The sequence below is a fragment of the Telmatherina bonti genome (assembly GCF_933228915.1).
Source record: "Telmatherina bonti genome assembly, chromosome: 19".
Classification (NCBI taxonomy): Eukaryota; Metazoa; Chordata; class Actinopteri; order Atheriniformes; family Telmatherinidae; genus Telmatherina; species Telmatherina bonti.
In genome coordinates this window covers 20,947,380-20,971,960 of record NC_136617.1, presented here as the reverse complement: position 1 = coordinate 20,971,960, position 24,581 = coordinate 20,947,380, and the positions used below count along the sequence as shown (strand labels likewise).

The 24,581-nt window shown below is 38.9% G+C and overlaps 3 protein-coding genes across 3 annotated transcripts; 1 reads left to right on the top strand and 2 right to left on the bottom strand.

The window, feature by feature from the left end:
- Window positions 1-149: 149 nt before the first annotated feature.
- On the bottom strand, window positions 150-9,893 carry kat2b (K(lysine) acetyltransferase 2B). The gene is made up of 18 exons (XM_079258503.1): window positions 9,600-9,893; window positions 8,600-8,726; window positions 8,348-8,493; window positions 8,172-8,258; window positions 7,904-8,085; window positions 7,618-7,809; window positions 6,862-6,965; window positions 6,621-6,746; window positions 6,041-6,174; window positions 4,954-5,162; window positions 4,742-4,868; window positions 4,545-4,655; window positions 4,156-4,299; window positions 3,946-4,060; window positions 3,828-3,858; window positions 3,508-3,571; window positions 3,343-3,427; window positions 150-1,389 (listed from the first exon to the last, which is right to left on the bottom strand). Exons 1-18 carry the CDS (start codon window positions 9,798-9,800, stop codon window positions 1,196-1,198), a joined length of 2,379 nt encoding a protein of 792 aa, XP_079114629.1. The 5' UTR covers window positions 9,801-9,893; the 3' UTR covers window positions 150-1,195.
- Window positions 9,894-10,261: 368 nt separating this feature from the next.
- Window positions 10,262-19,067, bottom strand: LOC306769795 (ras-related protein Rab-5A). Its single transcript, XM_079258513.1, has 6 exons — window positions 18,926-19,067; window positions 13,744-13,949; window positions 13,368-13,519; window positions 13,080-13,202; window positions 12,761-12,854; window positions 10,262-12,568 (listed from the first exon to the last, which is right to left on the bottom strand). The coding sequence occupies exons 2-6, from the start codon at window positions 13,907-13,909 to the stop codon at window positions 12,453-12,455; spliced, it is 651 nt and encodes a 216-aa protein (XP_079114639.1). The 5' UTR covers window positions 13,910-13,949; window positions 18,926-19,067; the 3' UTR covers window positions 10,262-12,452.
- Window positions 19,068-20,818: 1,751 nt separating this feature from the next.
- Window positions 20,819-23,737, top strand: otud6b (OTU deubiquitinase 6B). Its single transcript, XM_079258511.1, has 8 exons — window positions 20,819-21,061; window positions 21,484-21,632; window positions 21,915-22,013; window positions 22,217-22,417; window positions 22,629-22,749; window positions 22,858-22,919; window positions 23,012-23,118; window positions 23,560-23,737. The coding sequence occupies exons 1-8, from the start codon at window positions 20,992-20,994 to the stop codon at window positions 23,642-23,644; spliced, it is 894 nt and encodes a 297-aa protein (XP_079114637.1). The 5' UTR covers window positions 20,819-20,991; the 3' UTR covers window positions 23,645-23,737.
- Window positions 23,738-24,581: the final 844 nt, after the last annotated feature.

The following is a 24,581-nucleotide window of genomic DNA, read 5'->3' as shown; positions in this document are numbered from 1 at the left end:
AGAGTATAAATAAATGTAAGAATATGCAGCTGGGATAATCTGAGCCAGAAAAACAAGACACAAATATTTACCTCAGGCTTGTTTTATTCAATCTACAAAATAGGCTAATTCTACGTCATTAAAATCAATTGTACAAAGAGCATGAAATAAATTTTAAAGATATATTACAAAAGTCCCCCCCCTCCCCCGCAAAGTTGTTTAGAAAGTATAAACACCTTTTTACAAACAGCGAAACTACATAGTATTGCACAATCTTCATTAATCTTGTAAGTATAAAGTTGTCAATCTCAGGACAAAAATAATAAATTAAGACCTTTTCTTTAGCATAATTTTCTAAAATACAGCACATAAATAATAAACTCTAGATAATTAAATTAGTCCTTAGTTGATGGTGGGATTCATATGTAAAGTTAAAGAAAAGAGCCTCTAATTTATGTTAACTAAAACATTGGGTGGGAAAAGTGCATTTGGATCAACAAACTGCCTTTGTGGCTTGAAGAGGAAAAACCTTTTAGCTCTGAGAGAAAATATATTTATACACATTTAAAATATACAGTTAAGTGCTTTAAAATCATTTAAATCTGTACAAATTTAAAGTACATTTCCTCTTTTGGCAAGATGAACTCCTCACAGACGTAACTGACTTCAGTGGCGTACATGCTCACAAGCACAGACAGGAAAACCTGAACTCCATTTCTTTCGTCACAGCCAACACTTCTTTTTGTAAAGACTCAGCCCGCTGAAGATGCGTTTCCTTCATGTGACGTCTACATGAGTCAGCTGGGAGGAAAAGGCAGACATTTTAAGAGGCAGTGTGAAAACAGAGATGAAGTCAAATTGGTGAATGATTCTTTCAGCGGCGATCAGCACTCTGTTTAATACGCATTACTCTCGCACCTTCCAGTGTCCTTTTCTTGTTGTGGAGCTCTGGGATTTTTGATGAAATACGTTACTTTGCAGTCTCCTTTCTGCTCTGAGGCGCTCCCTTGTGTCCCATCTCAGAGTGAATCGGTCTACGGTAATTATCTGATACAGGATCTGAGCCAACATCTGTCAACTCAAAGTGCTGATCTGAGACCAGATGGCATCTTAAATTTAAAACATGTTTCTGAAACCTCGCCCACTCCAGCATCTTTGCTTTTCTTTTGCATAACCTATAACGGAAGCTTTCCACAAGAGGGAAATTTCTTTCGATTTACTTCTCAATGAGGCCAGCTTCTTTGATCTTGGTGTAAAAGAATTTCTCCAGCAAGTTGGCGCACTTGTAGTACTCGCTCTCTGGAGGGTTGTATTCCCGACAGTTGGTGAAGATGCGCTGCATGTCAGCCATGAAGAGTTTGCGTGTCGTGTAGTACTTGCTCTTTAGACGCTCGCTCATCGTCTTGAGGTCTGCAAGTGAAATATTAATATTACTATTCTCAATTAATATCATCTTGTTATTTACATACTAAACTACATAATTTGGGCAAATTAAGCCGTCTAAAGGAAATTTAAGCAACCAATCTTGTGAAGTGAGTGAGAGCTGCTGATAAGGAGCATGTTTAGCTAAACAATACGTTTAGTTCAGACAAGTGGAAGATTCAGTTACTGAGCCATAAATTGTGAACAAAAGTTGGATAAAACTACCGGTCCTAACAGTGTAGCCCAACAAGCCCAACATAAAATATTACTATTATAAAACCCTTTTTTCATTAAATACTGAACCATAGCAGTATAACTTGTGTAACTGAGGACCCCTGTAATACAGACTCACAAAGACTTTAATGACATCTATTTTCCCATAAAGTGTAACATGTTAAAGAGTTAAACATGGAGACTAATAGAGAAGACAGAGGAAGCAAAGTTTTTACAGGAGAAAAGGAAGATACCCGCTTTTAAAGCTGGGGTGGGTAATCTTGCTCAGAGACTTTTTTTTTTTTTTTTTTACTCTGGGTGAAGTGGTTCCTCATCCTGATAGTCTAAACATTTTGTAATCATGAACAATAAGAAATATAGTTAGATCCCTCAGTTTACTGTAAATCTGTAAAAACTGACCAATCAAAACATTTGGGCCAAATTGAAGTTGTTCATTTCTTATATTTCATAAGCTTCGTCATGGTTGAGAAAATGCAGGAAGAATTTCCCGACCCGGCTCGGTTTATTTGCCTCCTCCTGCTAAAGAGCCGAGAAAAAGAAAATTGTTGGTGGAAAAAGCTGCGAACTAGAAAAGCACTCGGAGAGCGCAAATCTCTGCCACAGCATGTATAAAATTATTGGATAAAAACGGTGATCCGGATCACCACCAAAATTAAATCAGTTCTTCATTTTCACATTTCCAACAACTCCTGAAAATTTAATTGAAATCTGTCCATAACTTTTTGAGTCATCTTGAACACAAACAGACAAACATTGGTAAAAACATGACTTTCTTGACAGAGGTAAGAAAAAAGCCTTGGATCACGCAAGGAGCAAAACCAGAGGGGGAGGAGCTAAGACAGGGCGCCACTTTCAGATGTTGCTAGATCCCCAACATGACCTACCTCAGCTTTATTCCCCCTGGATTAGTTTCACACCCAAGACTCATAGATACGTTTTCAGCCCTGAATTTGTCTGAAAAAACTCATAAAGCACTGCATCTCAGCTTTTCATTTCATCTGTTTAAATGTTCATTTTCCAACTGGATAAACTCTGAAGATAAACTAGTTGAGTATTGAGAACAGAAACCCTCAATTTGTAACCAAATCATATACTGATGAGATCAGTTTTTCTACAGTGTGATTCCCTGCATCCTACAACTTATATAAGCTGCTTAATGTTCATGTAAAATAAAGATAATTTGTTCATTTTAACATGACCAAAGTGGTTGAGTAGTGTAAAAACACTGATAAAAATTTACTTTAAATGACTTTCCTCCTTAATTTTTAATGTTTCATATTTTGATTCACTATTTTAAACACACACTGCCAGTGATGAGTGGTTATTAAGGACTTAACACATAAAAACACGGTGAAATCGTCACGCCAAACAGACATAACTTTGTTCAAAACTGTTGTCTATAAACAATATTGTTGCTTATATACTCTGTGGTTAGAAAAGACTTGACGGCTGTGGTTAGACACGCTGTGAAGATAAAGGGAAGGATCATTTGCATATTTATATCCTCATCCCTGTTCTATAATGCAAATGTACAGAGTTACATCAACATTATGTCACTTTGACTATCTAATAACCCAAATAACACCTCTAAGCAAGAGAAGCTTTATTTAATTAGAATTTTTCTTTCTGTTATTCGTGACAATGTTCTTAACCCTTACAACTATATTCCACTTTACTTAGAAAGACTGTGATCGTGTGCGTACATACCCATGGGGAAACGAATGACTTGGTAGTAACCGGGAGCCTCTGTTTTCTTCACAGGCTCCATGAAAGGCCAGGCGTTCTGGTGGCTCTAAAGTAAACAAACCAGTCTGTGAGAGTATGTGTGTGGCAGACGGAGATTGTGTGCACATGTGTGTGTCTGTCCCTTACCTTGACATGCTGCAGGATGGTTTTTAGGGTGCTGTACAGTTGGTCTGGGTCCTTCAGTTCCTTCCTAAAATTGCAAAACACATGAAAGACATCAAAGTTACAAAACTGATGATGCCGCTGAAGTCTGTTAACTAGTTTGTTTCATCCAAGACATAAACAATAAAGACCAAACAAAAAGGTCAACAAACTCTGTTTTTCTTTGAATGTATTACAAAAGAAGAATCGGACTTTCTCTTTCACAGACTTAATTCTTGTCAGTGCAGAAAAGCCGCTAAATCAGTGAGTGGAGTAATATAATGGGAAATTGTCCACACACTCACCCTTTGCCCACAGGCTTCCAGCCAGTTTCACCTGTTAATACAATCAAACTCAACTCAAACATCATCAAAACACACATTTAAAAATGTATACAATAACTTGTATGTTGTATCAACGTACGTATGCCGGGAATGCTCTCAATGGGAATCTGTCGGACTCCATCCTTGAAACAGGACAGACCTGGATAGACTTTTCTGATCTGAGCCTGCTTCCTCTCTATCAGTTTCTTGATGATCTTCAAGGTAACAGATAGGAATATGTTTTAAAAGACAGCAGGTGATAAAGATAAAGAGAAGGAGGAAAGATGTCATTTAAAACTCCCCTACATACCTCTTTCTGCTTCTTGATGATAACAGAGAACTCTGTGTAGGGGATGCTCGGGTTGAGTTCACATCCCATGAGGGTGGCCCCCTCATAGTCCTTGATGTAGCCCACATACTTGGACTTGGGAACCTTGATGTCCTTTGAGAAACCCTAAGAGGAAGGTAGAGGTGTGTGTTTTCTCGCAGCTAAAACAAATATCAAGCATCTAAAAAAATTGATATTAATTTTCCTTTACAATTTCATAAACATGTTGGAAGTAACACTAGGTTTTAAATAAATAAATAAATAAATAAGACACTTGTCTTTGTGTGTATAAAAACACACAAAGACAAGGGATTTTGATGATGTTACCAAAGCTACTAGCATGTGCACATTTGCGAAGAAAAGCCTCTTACCTGTTTCTTGAAGTAACCAATAGCGTACTCATCTGCGTACGTAAGGAAGTTGAGGATTTCATGCTTTATGTGATATTCCTTTAAGTGGTTCATCAAATGGGTTCCGTAGCCCTGAAGCCAAACAGCCAAACATTAGCCTTCCCTGTTTGTTAATAAATGCACATCAAGTTAAGAAATAAAGCCGGCAGCGCCCTCACCTTGACCTGCTCATTGGACGTGACTGCGCAGAAGACGATCTCCGTGAAGCCTTGCGACGGAAACATCCGGAAGCAGATCCCTCCGATCACGCGGCCATCCTTGATGAGTGATAACGTTTTATGCTTCCTGCCAGGAAAGAGAATCATCTTTTCACCGTTCCTCTGCTACATTCCTGGACACCACAGCTAATCAAGTGCAGATGTGAACTCACGGATCAAAGACCAGCCGTGTGATGTACTCCTTGGGCATGCGGGGAAGCTGGTGGGAGAAGACGTTCTGAAGGCCCACGAGCCACATCAGGATCCTCTTGTTGGGCTTCTGGTTCAGGGAGTTTCCAATAACGTGGAATTCAATCACACCTCTCCGCTCCTCAAGGCGGGCCGCTTCATCGCGTGCAGAATGAGCCGACAGCAGACTGGTCTGGTGAAGGAGGGAAGTGTAAATAATGACCATGAAAACGTTCCCACCCAAAAACGTGGTTGAACGTCTTGCATTTTCTCATTGCTTTAAATGAGCACCAGCTGAGATGATCCTTGACGATTTGCTTCTCACATCTTACACTTTTTTCCCCCAAAACACTGAACAGCTCAGGTCATTTTCCAGGGTTATGAAGATTATAAAACTTGGTGTGAGTTCCAAAAAAATCCAGACTAACTCATTTAAATTTGCTTGTTGAACTTGTCACATAAGATCTCCTTGAGGCAACAGACGTTAGAGTAGGGCAGTTGTCTGCTGAGATTCCTCTACAGCTCTAAACTACTGTCTCACCTCCAGGATAAAGATCAAGTGTATCTGTGCCTTCTCCAAAGAGGCATTTTTCATTCAGCATAACAAGCAACAAATGAGACATTTAAGAAAAAAAACAAGTTTTGTTCATGATGTTAATAAGAGTATCTGCTCTTGTAAGAAGTTTGTTAAAGGAACTGTAAACACAGAAATGAAAGCTTCACATATCCGGCAAAGACTGCAGCTGCTCTGAAATCTCTAAATTTTTCCAGTGAACTCATTTCTGTCACTTTCATCGATCTGTTGTTGAGAGTGTAACCGAGTCCGCCAGTGGAGGACAAACTGTATGAGCATTACTGATAGGATCTGAACTCAGAGATAATCTGCGCTCTTTTTGTAAAAAAAGACTTTAGGTTGTTTCCTTCTAAATGGTCAGAAATGGTAAATGGTAAATCAGATATCAAGTCAGCCAGCATGTGTTCAAATCTGGTAAAAAAAAAAAACTGCTGCAAACTTCTGAGTCATAAAACTACATTTATTCCATGATAACTACACACAGAATTACAGGTTACCTCTGGAATGGCGGCAGGGTCGGTGATGGTTGCCATGACTTCGTTGATGAGATCCATGGGGATGTCACCTACCACCCTGGGTCTCTTGTTTTCTTCATGATGAAGAGGCTCCGTAGGTTTACGCTTTTCTCCAACTAGAACAAGTTACGGGGACAGACGAAATATTCATCTCCATTTTACCAGTTATTTAAAACAACATGAGCTCATCTCCACAAGCCACCTCATGATGATAAGACTGTAAGGTTTTCTTTGCTGCACTTTTGTCTGATGACACAGCTGTGAAACTATCCTTCAAATATGTTTTGTAAAATGACTTAACAGTTTCAGGGAATCCTTTTATAGACTCATAATCTGTAATCTTGTTTTAAAAAACTGCTCAGTCGTTCACATTAGTTATAGGAGCCAATGGTTTGACTGTAATTCCAGTTGTTGCTGTTATGGGGGCGCTGTATGGTTACCTGGGCAGGTGAGGTGTACATGTATATAAGGGGAAGACGTTGTTGGGTCATCAGGTTTGGATCGGAAGTCACTAACTCCATCAGTGAAAGCTAGTGAGTAATTACAGATTTGTCTGTAATACCTGGGTTTGGCTCCAGTACAGAGGCAGGTTTTCTGGCAGGACTGAGATTGCCACAGGTGGACGGGTCCACTGACACAGGACTGGTGCTGTAGTACAATGGCCTGGCTACTGGGGGCGCACTGATCACTACAGAGAAAGGAAGGACATTTGCAACATTAATACCTTGATTTCCACTTAAAAAAAAAAAATACAAATTTTAAAACGATATATATCAGAAGTCAACCTGACAGGGATGTGCTACCTGTGTGGATGGGAATCTGTCCTCCAGCAGCTCCTGCTAAGAAATCCTGACTCCAGATAGGAGAGCTCTGACTGTACACCTCCTCCTCCAGCATAGACAAGAACCTGAACAGAGAAGACACAACCACTACTTTATGACGTTACATGCCCCTTTCTGCTGGCGAGCCTGTCTGAAGTTCTCTTGTTTCCATCGAAGAGTCTGGTCAGGCCTCATTAAAGGTAATCACGAAAGAAGGGAGCAGGACCCTTAGCTTCCATTTTTACCTAATTCAAGCAGTTTGTTGCAGACTGCCTGTCTAGTTTCTTGTTACATTTCTTTAGATCTTCAGTAATGACACCAATTTCTGCTTTGTTTGGTTTAGATGATGTTAGTTTCAGTGACATGAAGAACACCACATCCTTGGGTCCTTTATGGGCTGGTCTTCTTTTTGGTAAAACGGTAATTAAACTATACAAATTTTAAGTTATATCATATATCATGGGTAAAAACAAATAAACAAACAAGGTAGAAAAAAAAGCACTGAAAATGTGAATATTCTGTTTTGTATGAGTCAAACCTCAATAACTTTATAAAAAACACAACAAAACCAAGAGCGCACTATTAAAAGAGAAACCACAACAAAGTTTTTCCTTCTGAAATGATGCAGTTTCCTGATTTTTGTTCTTTTACAGCGTCTGCTTGCAAACACGATCTGTGCAACATAATTCCAAGTGTTATTGTTCTAGATGTAGTCTGATACAGTCTTGTATCTCTTACTTGGGAAAGTGTGTTAGGATGAGTGTGCGTTTCTCAGGGGGAAGCTTGTCCTTTTCCTGTCTGGCCTGCTCCAGCAGCTGCTTCCTCATCACAGTGAACACAGAACGCAGCAGTGTCCGGCCGAAGATCTGAGTCGTCTCATACCGGGGTAGACTGTCGCAGAACTGAGGCACGTTGCAGTAGCAAAGCCATCTACAAGGATTACAGAAAGGTCCTTTAAAAAAAAAACTGAAGAGATGAAATTATTTGAAGAAAAGTTAAAGGGATTTCGGCTTAGTGCTGTTACCTGGTGTAGCTGGATTTGTATCCAGCTGCATCATCATTGGGCACCCTCTGGCGTCGCTGAGAGGGTGTTTCCAACTGCCAGTAGTTAATCTGATTGAGAAACATCTTAGCTAACTCCATGATGGTTTGACGTTCCTTTGATGGCAGGTGGCTGAATTTGTACTGGACAAAGTTGTTTACTCCCTTATTGCAAAACAGATGACAAGAGAGATAAATGAGGACATACGAATTACAAAAGACATTTGTTTCCTTTTAAACTTTTAATCTACCTGTTCAATGCTGGGTTTTTCAAATGGAGGATTGTCTTGTGCTTCCAGCATTGGTTTTCCCATTTGTAGAATGGATTTCCTTAATAGCTGAAGGTTAAAAAAGGTCATTAGAGAGTTTACTAACTCTGTAATGCAAATAAGTAAACAGAAAAAAAGACTGTAAATGCAAAAGTTACTTTGAAGAGGGAAAAGTAGACTTGTTTAGTGTCAGCATCTTCCTCTTTGTGAACACATGTGTACAGATACTCCACATCCAGGACAATTCCAAGAAGTCTGTTCATTTCCTCTTCTGATACATTTTCCAGATGTGTCACATGATCACCTGGGGAAAAGTAAATTATTAGCACTTGCTGTAAACTCAGAGTGGCGTTTTCGTGTTAGTTTTGTTTTCACCACACTGTATCATCGTTCATGACAAGCTGACATACCTAAAGTGTGGGAGCAGCTCCGACAGGGCTCCTGCAGGTTGACTGTGTTGGACAGCTGATCAGTTTGTGGGGGTGTTGGAGGTGGATTCTGACTCTTCCAGCCATTACACTTACAGGCTCCCTCAGCCTATGAAATAAATAAAACTGGGATTAGTATGAGGAAGAAAAGACAAGTACTAATTCATCTTTTCAGTCTGTGTGATATCTATTCAGTCAGCTTAGCAAGTAGCAATAAAATAACTTAGTTTATATTTATATAAAACAAATCAAACAACATAACTGATACATTTATCTTCTTTAAAATGGCCTGCAACGGAACACACATGTCCACTCTTAACAGTAATGAGTTTTTTATATCTAACCTGTGTGGAGGGAAGAGGCTTGTCACCTGTCAGCTGGCGGTGCTGTTCAGCGCATGCGCATTAAAACAACAACAAACTCCGCCCACCCCAGCAGCTGTCATCCTGTCAAAACAAAGACTCCGTCCCTCTCTGCGGACCAAAGGCTGCATAAGCCCACTAAACTCTACTGTATTAACCATTGGGGTCTTACAGATGGCCCGGAGACATTGTGAAATTTCTCTTTAAAAGCTCAAGACCTTGCACGAACATATACACACACACACAGATACAGCCCCTGTGTGCACAGCCAGATACTCCCAGAAGCCAGCGCCAAGCCAGTGTTTACGCTCACCACCCCCCACACTGACAGAAACATAGTAACAGTACTAAAACACAGAACAGCTTGCTGCTGGAAGGCCATTAAAAGTCCTTCCTCTGCGATAACATCAAGATCATCCTGGAAAATGTAGCATCGCCGCTTTTGTAAACTAGCTTGTGCTGCAAAATGAAAAGGAAAAAAAAAAGTGCGGCAATGGCTTCCTTTGCTGCGCTTGCATTTAGAAAACTATTGCAACCAAACCTAGAGAAAATCCGTCAAAAAATATTAAGCATTAAAACTCTGACATGTCAAAAGTCAACCATCTACAAATTGCGCGTACTTTGCATGATGAATACACTCCGAGTTTTTCCAGTTTCTTGGGTCGTGGTGAGGAGCGGAGTTGCGCCTTCTTCACGGCGATACGTGCGGATCCTCCAGCGGCGCCGGAGCCCTCCGTCCCCCCGGCTCCAGGAGCGGCAGGAACCAGGCCAGCGGCTCCGATGGCCGGCGAACCTTGCTGAATCCCGGCGCTGTCGGCCATGATTCGCACCGAAACCCGAAGGGACTGCAGGCCCCGGGGAAATGTTTGCTCCGCCGTCCGCTCTATTCCACAAGCGGAGGATCAGACATGGCGCTCATCCTTATTTTCAATTTTTCTCGCTGTAGGCCCATTTTCCTCCGCTAGGGGACTCTGGTTGGATAGGTCGACTCGACAACAATTCAGAGGAGAGGTCACAAATTGCAACCAATTGGAGCAAAATTTCAAGGTCAAATGTAAGAGGGGAAAAATGTTGTGAGGAGCCATATTTTGGCACTCTGCGTGAGGATTCATGCAGCAACGAGGAATTATAGAAACTATTACATTACTTGAACTTTAGATCCTGGAAAATATTGAAATCCCAAATTTGAACAGTTTGAAGCTTTCACTCCTAAACCTGCAAAGGACATTAAAAAAAGTTACATAAGTAGAAGTAAAATATTTTTGACACACAAGCATCCTGCTTACAATGATAAATGATCAATTTTATTTCAGTTTTTATTTGGTCATTACACAATAGTTCTGTAAAATGCTTGCATTTAAATGTTTCCTGCAACAAATAAAGAGTTGATGAAAAACAAAAAGGACAATTTACATCCCGACTATGTCATTTTAAATCACTGTTGTGCCAGCTAGCCACTGTTAAACTGTTCCTGCAAGTGAGATGTTATAGAAAAGCCGGCAATCATTCTGTATGATGTCCGACTCCTCTGAAACTTTTACAACCAGTATTTTGGAGGCAAAAGTTAAGTTTTACTTACACAGAGGAGTACTATCACAAGGCATCATTGTCTAAACCAAATTAAAAAGAAAGACATGATATAAGTTTTGGATTTGACAAAAGTTACAAGACGGAGCTCTAAATAAATGCAATTTAATTTCTTGTTAATTACACTACATACATTTATTAAAGACCACCACTGATTATAATTTAACCATATGTGAAAAAAGAAACAGCAAACCCAGATTGTAGCCGTTTACCTGCTAAACTGTACAGTTTTTTTCTTAGTAACAATCAAGACTCCCCCCTAGCAAGCATTAGTCCTGTCACAAGTAAATTGAAAAAAGGTAGACTACACTGCAACACCATATTTACAGTATATTATTTATATATTTATATTATGTATATATTTATATCACACTGGTTGAAATTATGACAAGATAAATTCATGAGCATCATTAGTGCAAGGCATGAGTTAGACAGACTGTTGGGTGTGTGGGTGTGTGTGTGTGTTTAAGTCAGAAAGGAGTTCAGGGATTGTAGGTCGTTGTGCAAATGTGTTCACACATGCACATGCTAATGTGCATGTGACAGTGTGTGCACATTAATCATCAGCCAGCCCAGGCCCAAACTGAATTATACTGACACACAAGTGTATCTAAAGCACTTTCTATTCAAGAGAAGATGTCAAACATAATCATGAAGAACCCTTACATATTGCAACACCCCACTCGACAACATCGCCTTTGCTTTTTTACATGGTGCAAACCCAGCAGCGGTCCAGCGACACTGACTGAATGGAAAAGGTGGCTGTCCAAACTAAATCATCCAATGCAGAAGAAAGAAACCCCAGTTTGACCTAAAATAGGGGGTCCACACATATCAGGGTTTGATAGATGTTCACTGATGTGCAACTCAACTCTGTGCCCTACTGTGAGGAAAGCTAGGTGGAGGGGGTGGATGAAGGGGGGGTGTATTGCTGAGCTGCACTGGTCCGCGCACACACTCAACTGAAAGAGCAAATACTGCAAAACATTGCACAATGCCACTATGGACAGCTACAAGCAGGCATTGCCCCGGAGTGGAGCCCACAGGTAGAAAAGAGAATTTACACTCGTGCTAACTTGAGTTTTATGTGGAGGGGGAAAGACATGATAGTAGATGGAAGGCAGGGAGGGAGTTTAAAAGGACTGCACTCAAAATTTATATTAAACTTTAAGATAAAAGGGTCCCAGTAACAGAGGGATGCAGAGATTGTGATTTCTCTGTATCTCTATCTTCCACCTTTCCTCTTTCAGATTTACAAGAGTCCTCATCACTGACAGACTTATTTGTGCTAATGCAGACACGAGGAAACGCTATTTTTGATTCTCTATTCAGGCCCATGTGCTGCATGTATGTGCATCAATATTTTCAACATAATTATAGTAAACAATAATCAATAAAGTTATCAAAAAAAAAAAAAAAAAAAAAAAAAAAAGAAGACTGGTGTTAAAAAAAACAACAAAAGTAGTTAAGTGTTAAGCTGTCCCAGTAAAGAGAAATGATCCATTTCTCAGGAAAAATCTCTATACAAACATTTTGGAGAAGAGAAAAAGGGAGGTTGTAGTTGTGAATCAATAATCAAAGCCACCAATAACAACTGATAGATGTGATAAGCTAGATGACAGAAAGTAAGACAAGGTGGTTAACAGGCTTCACCCGGTAGCAGCAGAACCACAATGGAAGAAACAAGGCAGAGCCACAAAGAAAGATCAGTGTGAGAGCACTGACTTTGCTACTGAGAAAGAAGAAAAAAAAAAGAAGAATGGTGCCGGGGCATCTTTTTGTTTCAAACAATAGGTGACATATTGCATTAGTAGCTGCTGTGGCATCTGGGGCATTGGCCACATTAGTTACTAGTATACAGGTCTGGGAAGAGTGTGTTCTTCATGTTAGTTAGAGCAGCACGGAGCCTTGGCTGGCTGGGCGGCTTCTGTCAGGTCCACTCCTCGATTCCGACCGCTGTTGACTCCTGGAGCTTGAGGCTCATTTTTTGGCAATCTCTTTGCTGAAAAGAATAAAAATCAAATATAAAATGACAAAAAAGAAGAACTGCAACTTTTTATTTTCAGGGAGCAGAAGCTTCAAACGAAAGAACAAAATCTAATTAATCCAAATAACTAAGTCCTTCATATACAAACAAGTTTACTTTGATTATTACGAAGCAAAAACTGCAAACTGTGTGTCCATAGTTACTCACCTATAGCCATGAATATCTCATTCACATTCATAGATGTCTTGGCTGATGTCTCCATGAAAAGTAAGCTGTTGTCATCTGCGTAGGACTGGGCGTCCTGTTAAGAGTAAACAGCATAAATATTCAACGCATCCATGCATATGCAAGCAGGTGCAGGGCAAAGACAAGCAGAGGTTAGAACAAGAATCAATTTCATGGCGGCTGAGACTCAAATATGTGTAATATCTGTTCCAGATGTAAATGTATTAAACAAAAACAGATATGAAATGCAAAGCATGCTTTTAAAAAAAAGACAAAAACACACGCACACACACATGCTGACCTGAAAGTCGACAGCTCTCTTGTTGGCTAGGTCAGCTTTGTTGCCTGACAGAGCGATGACTATATTAGGACTAGCTTGTCTTTGTAGTTCCTTCACCCAGTTCTTTGCCCGTGCAAAGGATTCCTATACACACACACATAAAAATTCAAGTTCATATTTCATGCTGCAACTTGTACATTTAGTCTAGTTAAATCCTGCAGGTCTGAAAACATGCCAGTATCACCAATTGTACTTGAAGTTAGACACGTTATAAATCAGGGATAATAACACAGTGACTGATAAACATGCCTCGTTTGTGATGTCGTAGACCACAATGGCGGCTTGCGCCCCTCTGTAATACATGGGAGCCAAACTGTGGTAACGCTCTTGACCGGCAGTGTCCCAAATTTCAAACTTGACCGTTGTGTCATCTAGGCACACTGTCTGGGTGAGGAAGGCCGCTGGGGACAGGATGAAGTGTGGGGGTGAGTCAGCATCATGTGATTAGTAGCCACACGAAACAAGATGCTTTCCATGCAAACAAAACAAGTCATAAATACAGAAAAACTACATCTCACATATTTACATACTTCATTAAGAATAGTTTTTAAATCAGATCAAAATAGACTTTAGCAATGAAAACAAAAGCAATGACAAAAGGACAATTTTAATAAACAGAGCTCACCTCCTATTGTGCTTTCCTGGAATTCATGGAACTGGCCTTTGACGAAGCGAAGCACTAAGCTGGACTTCCCAACAGCTGATTCTCCTAAGAGCACCAGCTTAAACTGACAGATCTTATTCCCCGAGTTGGGTCCGTTGGGTCTTGTAGCTCCTCCTCGATTAGCCATGACCTGATCAGATCTTCTGGTCTCCTGTTTGCCAAACTATCTGGACTCGTCGTGCAGAAAGGAAGAGGACAATTTTAAAGTAACAAAGAAATTATTACTTCTGGAGAGTTTCAAAGCTCAGGTTGATCCAAACAAAACTTTTCCAAAACACTGACCATTTTCTAGCAGTTTGCTAAAATCATAACCACAATCATTTGGTTTTAGACATGAAGGGTCTACAGAGGTCAAAAAACAACAAGTTTTGTTGCCAACATGATGCTTCACTGACAGGCAGCAAGAAATCTGCGGATGTTACTCATTTTTCATGGGCAATAATAGATGTCGTTAAACATATTCTAAGGCAGTGAAAGATGAAGCACAAAAATAAAACACAGCAGTTAAAAAAACTAACAAACTGCAGTAGATGCTTCATTATTCCAGCAGAATACTTTTATGTTTTCTTCTGGATCTGTACGTGCAATTCTAAACTTTCCAAGAAGTTATGCAAACTTTGGTCTTTTGAAACCAGAAAGAGCGTGATTGGTCTGCAGATGTTCTTTAAATTCAATTCATTGTTGGGAAAGCTGAATTAAGAAAAATCCCTACTAACCATAAAAATCAAACTTTAGGCAACAAAAAAGAAAATCAGCTTAAACAACTAAAAGAGGTTTTCTGATACAGTTTCCTCATTCTGTGTTAGTTATAAATTCTGTCCATTTTGCAGCCGAAACCAACCTTAACCAGCTGCCAACACCAGCCAGATGCACTTAAAGCATACGCAAAAGTGATGCATCTCAAACACCAAAAACAAACATTTAGCCTGTAGTATCATTGCTCTACTTTTTTTTAATTTACAAACTAAATAAAATCCATTTAAAATGAACTTCACCTGGACTATAGTGTACAAAAAATGTTGATTTTTTTTTTTTTTTTTTTTAAAAACCAACACTAAACATAAGTGTAGAAGACAGTTAAGTTGGAGTGACATGTAAACCTGACTGGATTAAAATACTTTCCTGTCGATATGTGGAACTTGTCAACATGTAATACACTCATCACTCATCATAAGAAGTGAATTAAGCTACAACATGAAGCGGTTGCCAGTGGCTTTGTACTTTAAGGTACTTTTTCTACCAACTTCACTCATCTTTATCTCTGCAATATAGGAGCTCCACTGTCTGTGACATTGTATTAATAAACAAGGCAAAATGAAAATACCAAACCAGTGTGGAGAACCAACTGTGTCTGTACATGTTGTCAATCTTTAGCTTTTAGGAAAAAAGCAGATTAGCTACCAAAGACATCTCTTGAATGTAATGTTGGTAAATACATGAAAAGACGTCTTTTCCAACTATGCGTATTCTGTTGTCCTAGAACTCCGTATTCTGTGGGTCCTGACAGATGAGTCACAATACTTCATAACGCTGGCAGTATGAGGCTCTCTGCTATAACAATGGCTGGCAGCTAATGGGTTAAATGCACCATGTCTAGCTGAATGGTAAGATGCAAAATCTATGTATATGAATGAGAACATAACTCTCCAACGCAGAGGGTGGTAAATAAAGCAGTGCTTGCTTTATGGTTCCTGGTGAGCAAGTCTGAATAATTGTTCAAGCTGAATGTTTTTCACTCCCCAAATACATGCTGTAGTGATAAGTGCTGCTTAGTGAAAAGATGACGACAGATCAGAAAAGTCTGTGTGGGAGTTGTTTACTTTATTTTGTTATTGGTGCTCGTCTTCTTGTGGATTACCTGCTATATGCTGGACAGCCAACCAGAACACACACATCTACTGACTCTGCAGTAACTGACATAACATGCTGAAAACCTGACTGGGATCAATTGTGTCATTGATCCATTATACACCAAAAACACAGGAGGCGACAGATGCCATCCATGCTGATGTAAAATTATTTTGTCATAAGACATAAATGGTTTGATTGTATAAAATGAAATAGATTATCTAAAATTCCCTTTTCTAGTAACAGGTAACAGCTTATCAATAGTTTAGTACAGATAATTACTAAAGAAGCAAAGGAAGCCCACAACATTCATATCCACAGTAACAGAAAGCAAAAGTTGTCCTGTAGTGATCCACAAAGGGAGCAGAAGAAAATACCCACCTACATTACTCAAGCCCATTCCTACAGCGGGAGTTGCGATATAGATGCATGCCAGTCATTGCTTACTAAATTGTTTAGGATTGAATTGTGAACTATAAAACAAATGGCTGTTGTCAGGAAATAATAATGGTCTCTGTGGCTTTACAGGGAAAAGGTTGTCCAGAGAACAAGTCGTGGAATCTCATCGCTGAATATACACATGACTTTGTGCACCTCCTTCCAAACTTCTTACCTATCTTGTCTGATGCAATCAAGTGCAACATGCACTTTTGTTATCCACATGCACAATGTTGTCCTCTAAGGAATGCAGATTGTGCATATTATTAATTTTATGACGAATTCTGAAGCAAGACTTCTTACATAATCCTTATAGGATTAAAAAAAAAACAAAAAAAACACACACAATCACAGTGAGCGAATTTGAAACAGAAGACAGCAAGAACACAGAAATGTCTGAAGTTTTCTGGTGGAAGTCCTTCAGTTGGAAGTCAGCAGATTTTTTTTTCTTTTAGTTTGTTGTGTTTTTTTTTTAAATGAAAACAGTGAAAAGAAGGAGAAGACTTCTTCATCTTATGTTTAAGCAGGATAAAACCGAATCAGAATTTACAAAGGTTAAAGAGCCCAGTTTTCCACTTTGTTTTTCCCTACAGTGTGTGTGAAAGAAAAGCAAAGTGAAGTAAAAACAGCATTTCCTGAGTTGACAACAACTCATTATGTTACCACAAAAGCAATAAATGCCTCTCCGTGAGCTTTAATCCATCAAAAACAATGATGGGCTGAAGTCAGTGCAGAAAACATCAACGTCTGGCAAAATATACTTGTTTTTAACCTTCAAACCAGAATCTGGGGACCGCTGCTGAGCATGTAAGAAGCTGTGCTGAAAATACTATTTTGAATGCAGATTACTTGCCACTGTTCTGAAGAAACTGCAAAGTTTTTGTTTTAACAAAACAAACAACATACAGTTTATAATTTATAGCTCATTTTGGTATGTTGCATTTGTCTATCTTTTAATCTATCCTGCTTATTTGAATTCAGGTTTGTGGGGGCCTGGAGACTATCCCTGTAGCTATTCGGTGAGAGGCATCCTGGAGATACTGGACATCTTCAGGATTAATTCATTTCACGAAAATGTAACTTATCTTAAAACAAAGTTGAGTTTCTCCCCTTTACATTCTTAACTGCTATCTTAAGGCTTCAAATAGACCCTGAGATTTGTAACCCTAATTTGTATCTTTTAATCTGTCATCTTTTGGGTTCATGAGCAGAGAATGAAATTATACATTTTCACAACACTGACATATAAGCTTTTAAAAATCAGAGAAAAAACTTTAAGACATGATGCACAAGTTTAGCTTTACAAATGAAATACAAACTTATGTGATGAAATCATATCTTGCATGTGTGTAACCTGATCATTGTTGTGTAAACTCTTCCCTTATATCAAAAACTATTAAAATTGTTTACAAAAAAGAAGTGGTACAGACAGTAACATCACAAGGACATGTAAGAAGTTGTTATGGTGGAAGCTTTCCACCGAGTTAAAGAAAAAAAAAGTTGGTGTTTTTTTTTTTTGTTTTTTTTTTACATTTAGGTATCCGTGTTCATCATATATGTGGATAGAAGAACAAACACAGCAGACTAGTTTTGCTGCCAAACACATGAATGACTGGTAGACTGCACTTGCAAGTTACACTGACAATCCTGTAAAAAAAAGTTTTAGATTACCAATGATATCCGTCTTCTCCTAACAGCAGCAAGGTAAGGAAACAAAACACAAATTTTCATGACACTCAGCTGATTGATGAACAACATAGGTTGATGTCTTTCATGCTAAAAGGTTTGTTCCAGTTTTTCCTAGTTGTGGTGTACTTATTGATTTTTTTCTGTAACCAGGGGACCTTTATTTGACTTGCTTTAATGAGGGAAGGTCCTTGTGCCAGTTATTCGACTGTCACAGTTTTGTTGTGACGATGCAATTTTAATATTAGTGAAAATAAATTCTAAAATTGTGGTAAAAATCTACCACTTAAAGGATGGGGAAGAAACTAGGCTACAACCTTGACTCCAATATCAGACGATATTTCGAAAGACCAACAAATATGCAACTGGTACTCTCAAGGCGACATACAAATCCCTAAAACCAACTTCTTTTAGAAAGCAACATGTTTAATGACATATATATATAAATAATAAATATAAGACACAGCAGCGGTAATAAGCGGTGTGAACCGAGAGTTATTACACACTGTCCACAAACACTGCATGAATGTTATGCCCGCACATTACTTGGATTTTACTTTCATCTGCTTAGTTTGAACGTAATTGCTGGTGTTAGTAGTAGCCATGCTTTTGTCTTCATTTGGAGGTAGACGCCATTTCCTAATTTGTTTTTATTCAGTAGCTGGCTAGCTTATATGCTAACAACTAATCTTATACTTTTTAACTGACCAGTAACATTAGCCCCCCTTTTCTGCAAGAAAAACAACAACACAAAAGCTGTATGAAGTAACTGCAACTGCTTGTAAAACAACATGATCAAATGGATAATCTAGTTGCTAGTCCCACTTCGCCTGTTACTTAAAAGGGAGTAGCCAAAGCTTAAATTCACCAAGATTAGCTTGTTAGCACTTGTTAGCATTCCACCCACCCATTTAGCTGGCAGCTAAACAGGTATGTCTGTCATGCTATGGGCTAAAAAAGATTTATTATCCGCTGACTGACGGTCTAACATCACCACATAAGAGAAACAGGTGAACTCAGCAGGACCCGAAAAAGGCCTTTATCTTTATTTCCCTTGCTATCATGACATACATTAGCTGGAGTCAGCTAGCAACACCGCTGGCTAACGAAGTCACAGATGACATCTGAGCAAATGTTAGCGCTGATGAAAACAACTTGTCAAGTACGCTACCTATAAGCCAGACGATGCGGCGACCTTTCAATGCCACACAGGTAGTATTTCACCACGGAAACCGGGAGACTGGGATGGGGTGGTCGGAGGGTCAAGAAAATAATTTCAACAATCCCGTCACGTCTCCTCCTTTCTTTCTTCTCGCAACTTCCCCTTAGAACCAAAACACAAACAAGCTCTTCCGCTCTCCGCGCCACGTCACACAGCACGTCGACAACGTGAGATGACTCCGCTCACCACAGGCCGACACCCAGATTTACATTTCATATGTATACCATCTGTCATCTTTAGACACTGTCTTATTTTCAAGTTGTTAAATCAATATTAGTTATAGTAAAAATAATTTTTATAGTAAAATTATGTAATTTGAAACCCTCTATCCCCCTCACTTTATGAGGAACATTCAATGATGATATGTTTTTTTTTTTTAAAGTGTCCTCCATCTAATCCAACAACTTCACCTCTTCCTTGAAAAAAAGAAGAAACAAACAAACACACAAAGAGGTCATTACTAATTACAAGCCAAATAAATCTAATTTTTATTCTTACTCCTGCCTAGTAGTTCCATTTCTAACAATAATCATCCCTGATCCCCGCTCATTCAATTATTCCTGATCTTATATCATATCAAAAGAAAACCTTAACTTTTTAATCTCTGATACCTCCTGTTCAGCTTCCTGTCTTTTCCTTGGGGCCTCAAGCTCCAAACCTCACATCACTGTCCTGTACGTCTTTCCCTTTACTGTTGACCCTCTTTTCTCACACACCACATCTAGCACTTTCTCCACAAACTCCAACCTGTTTGAACATGTTTTTTTTCTAAAAACCTCTTTAACACAGTTAATGGTCTGTTGCCCCTGCCTACTTCAGATCTTCCACCCTTTATCTCTGCTCTCTGAAACCTCATTGTACCTCTTCAGTTCTTATTTGCAAACATGTTATGCTGCGGCTAATCTTCACCTCTCTCCTTTCCAAGACATATCTACCTCTCCAGGTTTTCCCCTATCTGCTTCATGTTCCCTCTACAGATCAAAATGTCATGTTTGGTATAGAAATCAACATATCTAAATGAGAAAAAGGATAGTGTACATGAAAGGACATCAATATCTTTATTGACTTTACAGAGAGGACAAGCTTTTCTTGGTATGGCTGTTCATAGTAACAATGTTTTTAGTTTCTCAAAGCATTGTTTTCAAATACTTTCTTTACTCGAATCTGAATTATCTCTATTTTGGAAGTAATTCTGTTCTACCAGATTTTGAATTTTGGAAGCCTTAATCAAAAAGTGAAAACTTCATCAAGGTTTTATGCCAGAACATAACTTTTTTTCTGCAGATATATACTTTTTTTTTTTTTAAATTAATTAATTAATTAATTTTTAAAATTCTGTCATTAATCTTTTTCCTTTGGCTTTTTATTAGACACAATACCAAGGTTTAATCAATTTAAGAATGATTGAATATTATTCATTCATTCATTCATTTTCCGAACCGCTTATTCCAATTCAGGGTCGCGGGGAAGCTGGAGCCTATCCCAGCCGGCTTTGGGCGACAGGCAGGGTACACCCTGGACAGCTCGCCAGTCCATCGCAGGGCTGATTGAATATTAGTGTGACAAAAATATGAGAAGAAAACTGAAGGTAAAACATTTTTGTGTCCGCTATTGATATAATCAAGAATAAATAGCTATGGTGACTAAATGCACATTTTCTGTATATTTTCTCTCTCTGCCTTTTTCACCACATAGGCTGAGGAAATGTTTATTCAAATAGCGAGGGGGAAAGTACACGAGTGGGCGTCGTGAGGATAGATGTGTAGTACAAGAATTTACCACTAGGTGTCGGCGTCGCTGCACGTTTGGTTTTCAGCCGGACGAAGAAGTCATCGCCCTTTCCACTCTTCCGGAAGGCCATCGTAGCACGTTTTGTTCACTGTTGATCCAAAACCTTCCCAATTTTTAGGTACCAATGTTTCATGTGGTGCAAGAGTGACCCCGGGTAACATATACATTCAGATTAATGTAGTTCATAGAGGCTTACTGCGCAAACTGAGCAGCAGCATCCAGTCATGGAGGAGGTGGAGACGCCGGAGGAGCTCCTGATGAAGCAGCATCGCAAAGAGAAGAAGGACCTGCAGGGTAGCTACCTTTACCTGTTTTCAACAAACAAACAAAACCCCATAGCTTGTTTAAAGATTAATAGGTTCTAGGCAATACCTTTTCCATACACTATGCATGCAAATGTTATAACGCATTAAACAGGTGCCTACAGTACATGGGAGGCTTAAAGGCTTAAAAGACAGACAAGTACAACAAACATACTGAACAGAGATATAAATTATGAACTGTACTGTTGTTTTTTCCTGTAAAAATAAAAACAACACCCCTTTCTCACAACCCCATCATTAGACTAAGCAGGTATAGAAAAGATTTGGATGGATGTCCAACAAACAGCATGAGGTCGAATTGATCCCGTCTGAGATACTATTTTATTCTATTATTTTTAAGTCTTCTCGTGATTTTGTTTCGTTACTCAGTCTGTTGCTGTGTTTTGCTCTCAGCTAAAATCCAGAGTATGAAGAATGCTGTCCCCAAAAACGACAAGAAAAGAAGGAAACAGTTGACAGAAGAGATTGCAAAGCTGGAAGCTGACCTCACTCAGAAACATGATGAGGAATTACGGCAGCTCAAATCTGCTACTGACACAAAGGTGATTGCATGTCAAGCGGCCTGAAAATTCAGATATGATTAGGACTTGCCTCCTCATAACCTGTGTGTTAATATTTTAAACATGGGACAAGATGAATGGATTATGCTTTTGCACAACTGTATCTTGTTAGTATCAAAGTATTAGCACTGAGGAAGAGGTCACATGGAGCCCACTGTGCACTCACTTGATATGTGTGTATTATCATTCACGCTTACTGTTCATGAACTCAAATCACGGTGTCATATCAACTTAACCATTGCTGCTGTTACTCAATCTTGCAAGGTGGAAGAGGTGGCAAATGGAGTGGAGACAATGAAGGTGGATGGTAGTGAAGAAGAGGAGGTTAAGCAACCAAGAGTAACCAAAGCACAGAAGAGAAGGGTGAGATACAATTAAAAATGCACGGTCGTTATTAACATTGATATAAGCGTCATATAACTAATGTACAATGTGCACAATAATCCAGAAGCCTTATTGTCTTATGTAAATTTTACCATGGGGTACAACGTTTCAACTTTTTCATTTGTGTATCAGTTATAGTTGGTACTGATTAGATCTTTCTTCATTTGAATGATGCTGTTCAGGACAAGAAGGCTGCTCAGGAGAAGGAGAGAGAGACCAGGATAGCAGAGGCTGAAGTGTTAAACTTGCAGGGCGTAAGGCACCAGGAGGGTTTGAAGCTGGCTCAGAAACTCGCCCAGCAGAGTCTGCAGATCAAGGAGATCCCCTCTGATGGTCACTGCATGTACCGCGCCGTTGAAGATCAGCTGGTGCAGCGATCAAAGGTGCATATCTTACCAGAGTGTAGTCAGAGTTTGAAAAACTAAACAGCGATGTGATAAGTGAAAGAAAACCTGCAAGACTTCACTGCACTATTTGGAAATCTGCTGTTGACTTAGGGGAGAATGAAACACTTCTTACTAGTTTTTTTTTTATCAAAGGTATCATACTTATGCACAGAAACTACACATAGTGTTGTGTTGTGTTCTGCTTTAGCCTGGGTTGACCATGAGTGTGAAGGAACTGAGGTCCCGCATTGCTGAGCACATGAGAAACCACGTTGATGACTTCCTGCCTTTTCTCACCAACTCCACCACTGGAGAAATGTTCACAACAGGTTCAAATATTTTTGTTATCGTCACTGCAAATATTCTTAAAAGTAAAAGGTTATCATGCAGAGTGTGACGGAGTGTCCAGGTCTTTACTGGATTTTGTTCACTTCCAGATGAGTTTGAGAAATACTGCAGGGACGTGGAACACACAGCCGCTTGGGGTGGACAGCTGGAAGTGAGTTGCATATGAACAATGTATACTGGATACATATTTATTTTGATGTCATTTATAATACTTTTCAATGATTCATTGTTTTCACCGCATAGCTTCAGGCTTTGACCAAGGTCCTCCATTTACCAATAGAAGTGATCCAGGCGGAATCCCCTACTATAAAAATTGGCGAGGAATATGACGGCAAACCTATCACTCTTGTGTAAGAACATTTGTTTATACATTAAGTATCTGTTGGTGTAAAACATAAAAGAACATTTGACCTGTTTAAACTAAAATAAGGTAGTACAGATGAATGAATTTGCTTTCGCTTCAGCTTTTTGACAAGTGGTGTAAATGTTATCTTTTTATGTAAATGAAGCGTTTAAAACGGTCTCAATAAGAAGCTCTTTGCTGAGCACATATCTTTCATCAGTTAGATACCAGCTGAAGGTACTGATAGTCAAACAGTGAACAGTTTGTATTCATATGTGACAGGTTAGTGTTGTTTTACATTTAACTGCATGGAAACTAATGAGTATCACACAGCCCATAAAACGTCAAGAAACATTTAGATTTTTTTTTTTTTATCTGTGCCTTAACCATGTAACAAATTGCTCCTATCCTTTGGGTAATAAAACATTTTTTTTTGTTGTTGTTGCAGATATATGCGTCATGCCTATGGTTTAGGAGAGCACTACAATAGTGTGGAACAGCTAAAGGACGACATCAGTGTTGACAACACCTGAGACACGGGGCAGTGTTGAAGTGACATAACCCACATGTTGTTTTGTTTTCAAAGCTCCCTCACAAAAGACTATTAAACATCAGCTCAGATGGAGGGAGACGTTGTTCTGAGTGGTACTTTTATGTTTTGATGGCAAAAGAAATGAGCAGTAATGTAAAATTATAAAGAATTCCTCGGTTCTAAAAAAAAAAATTGCATAATTATACTCATGAAAAGTAACATGATTTTATATTTGTTGTTCCTGGTCTATACTAATGGGTCCCGTTCAGCCTTTGTAAGCATACAGCAGTGCACTGTAGATTTTAAACTAAACCACCTGCAAGTTTATTGCTTGTGTCAGAATTAGAGCCTGGTTGATAACCCTTTGGTATGTTTAAACAAATCAAGTCTTTGTTTGACTTGTAAATCATATCAATTTTACATAAACTAATGCATTGGAGTGGGTTATATCCTTTATTCAGGCCCTAAAAGAAACACAAAGTCACTTTGTCTACCATGAGTTTTGTTTTTTCTGTTTGTTTTTTTCTCTTAGATAAAAAGACACGTAACAAATTCCAACTTCTTTAAAGTGTAAAGTTGTTCAAACACTTTGTATCAGGTTCATCAGAACAGTTGAAACAGTGTATGGCTGCAGCATGGTGCCTTGATAGCCAGTTATTACCAAACAGAGAACTGTTTGGTTGCTGCCCTGCACAAATTCATCGTATTACTCAGCCCAGCAATAACTTGGTTATTTAGAATTATTCAAAAATTCAATGTAAATTCTGGAAAATAAACCAGGGTGTCTTTATTTTCCAAAAACCTTTAAAATGTTTCCAGATAATTTTTCTTTTTCTTTAAATTTTTTGATTCAGTGACTTTTCTGCCGAATATTTGAATTTAAACAGTTGTTTGAACTTGAATGTTTATTTCATGTCATATTATAATGTTTAATGACT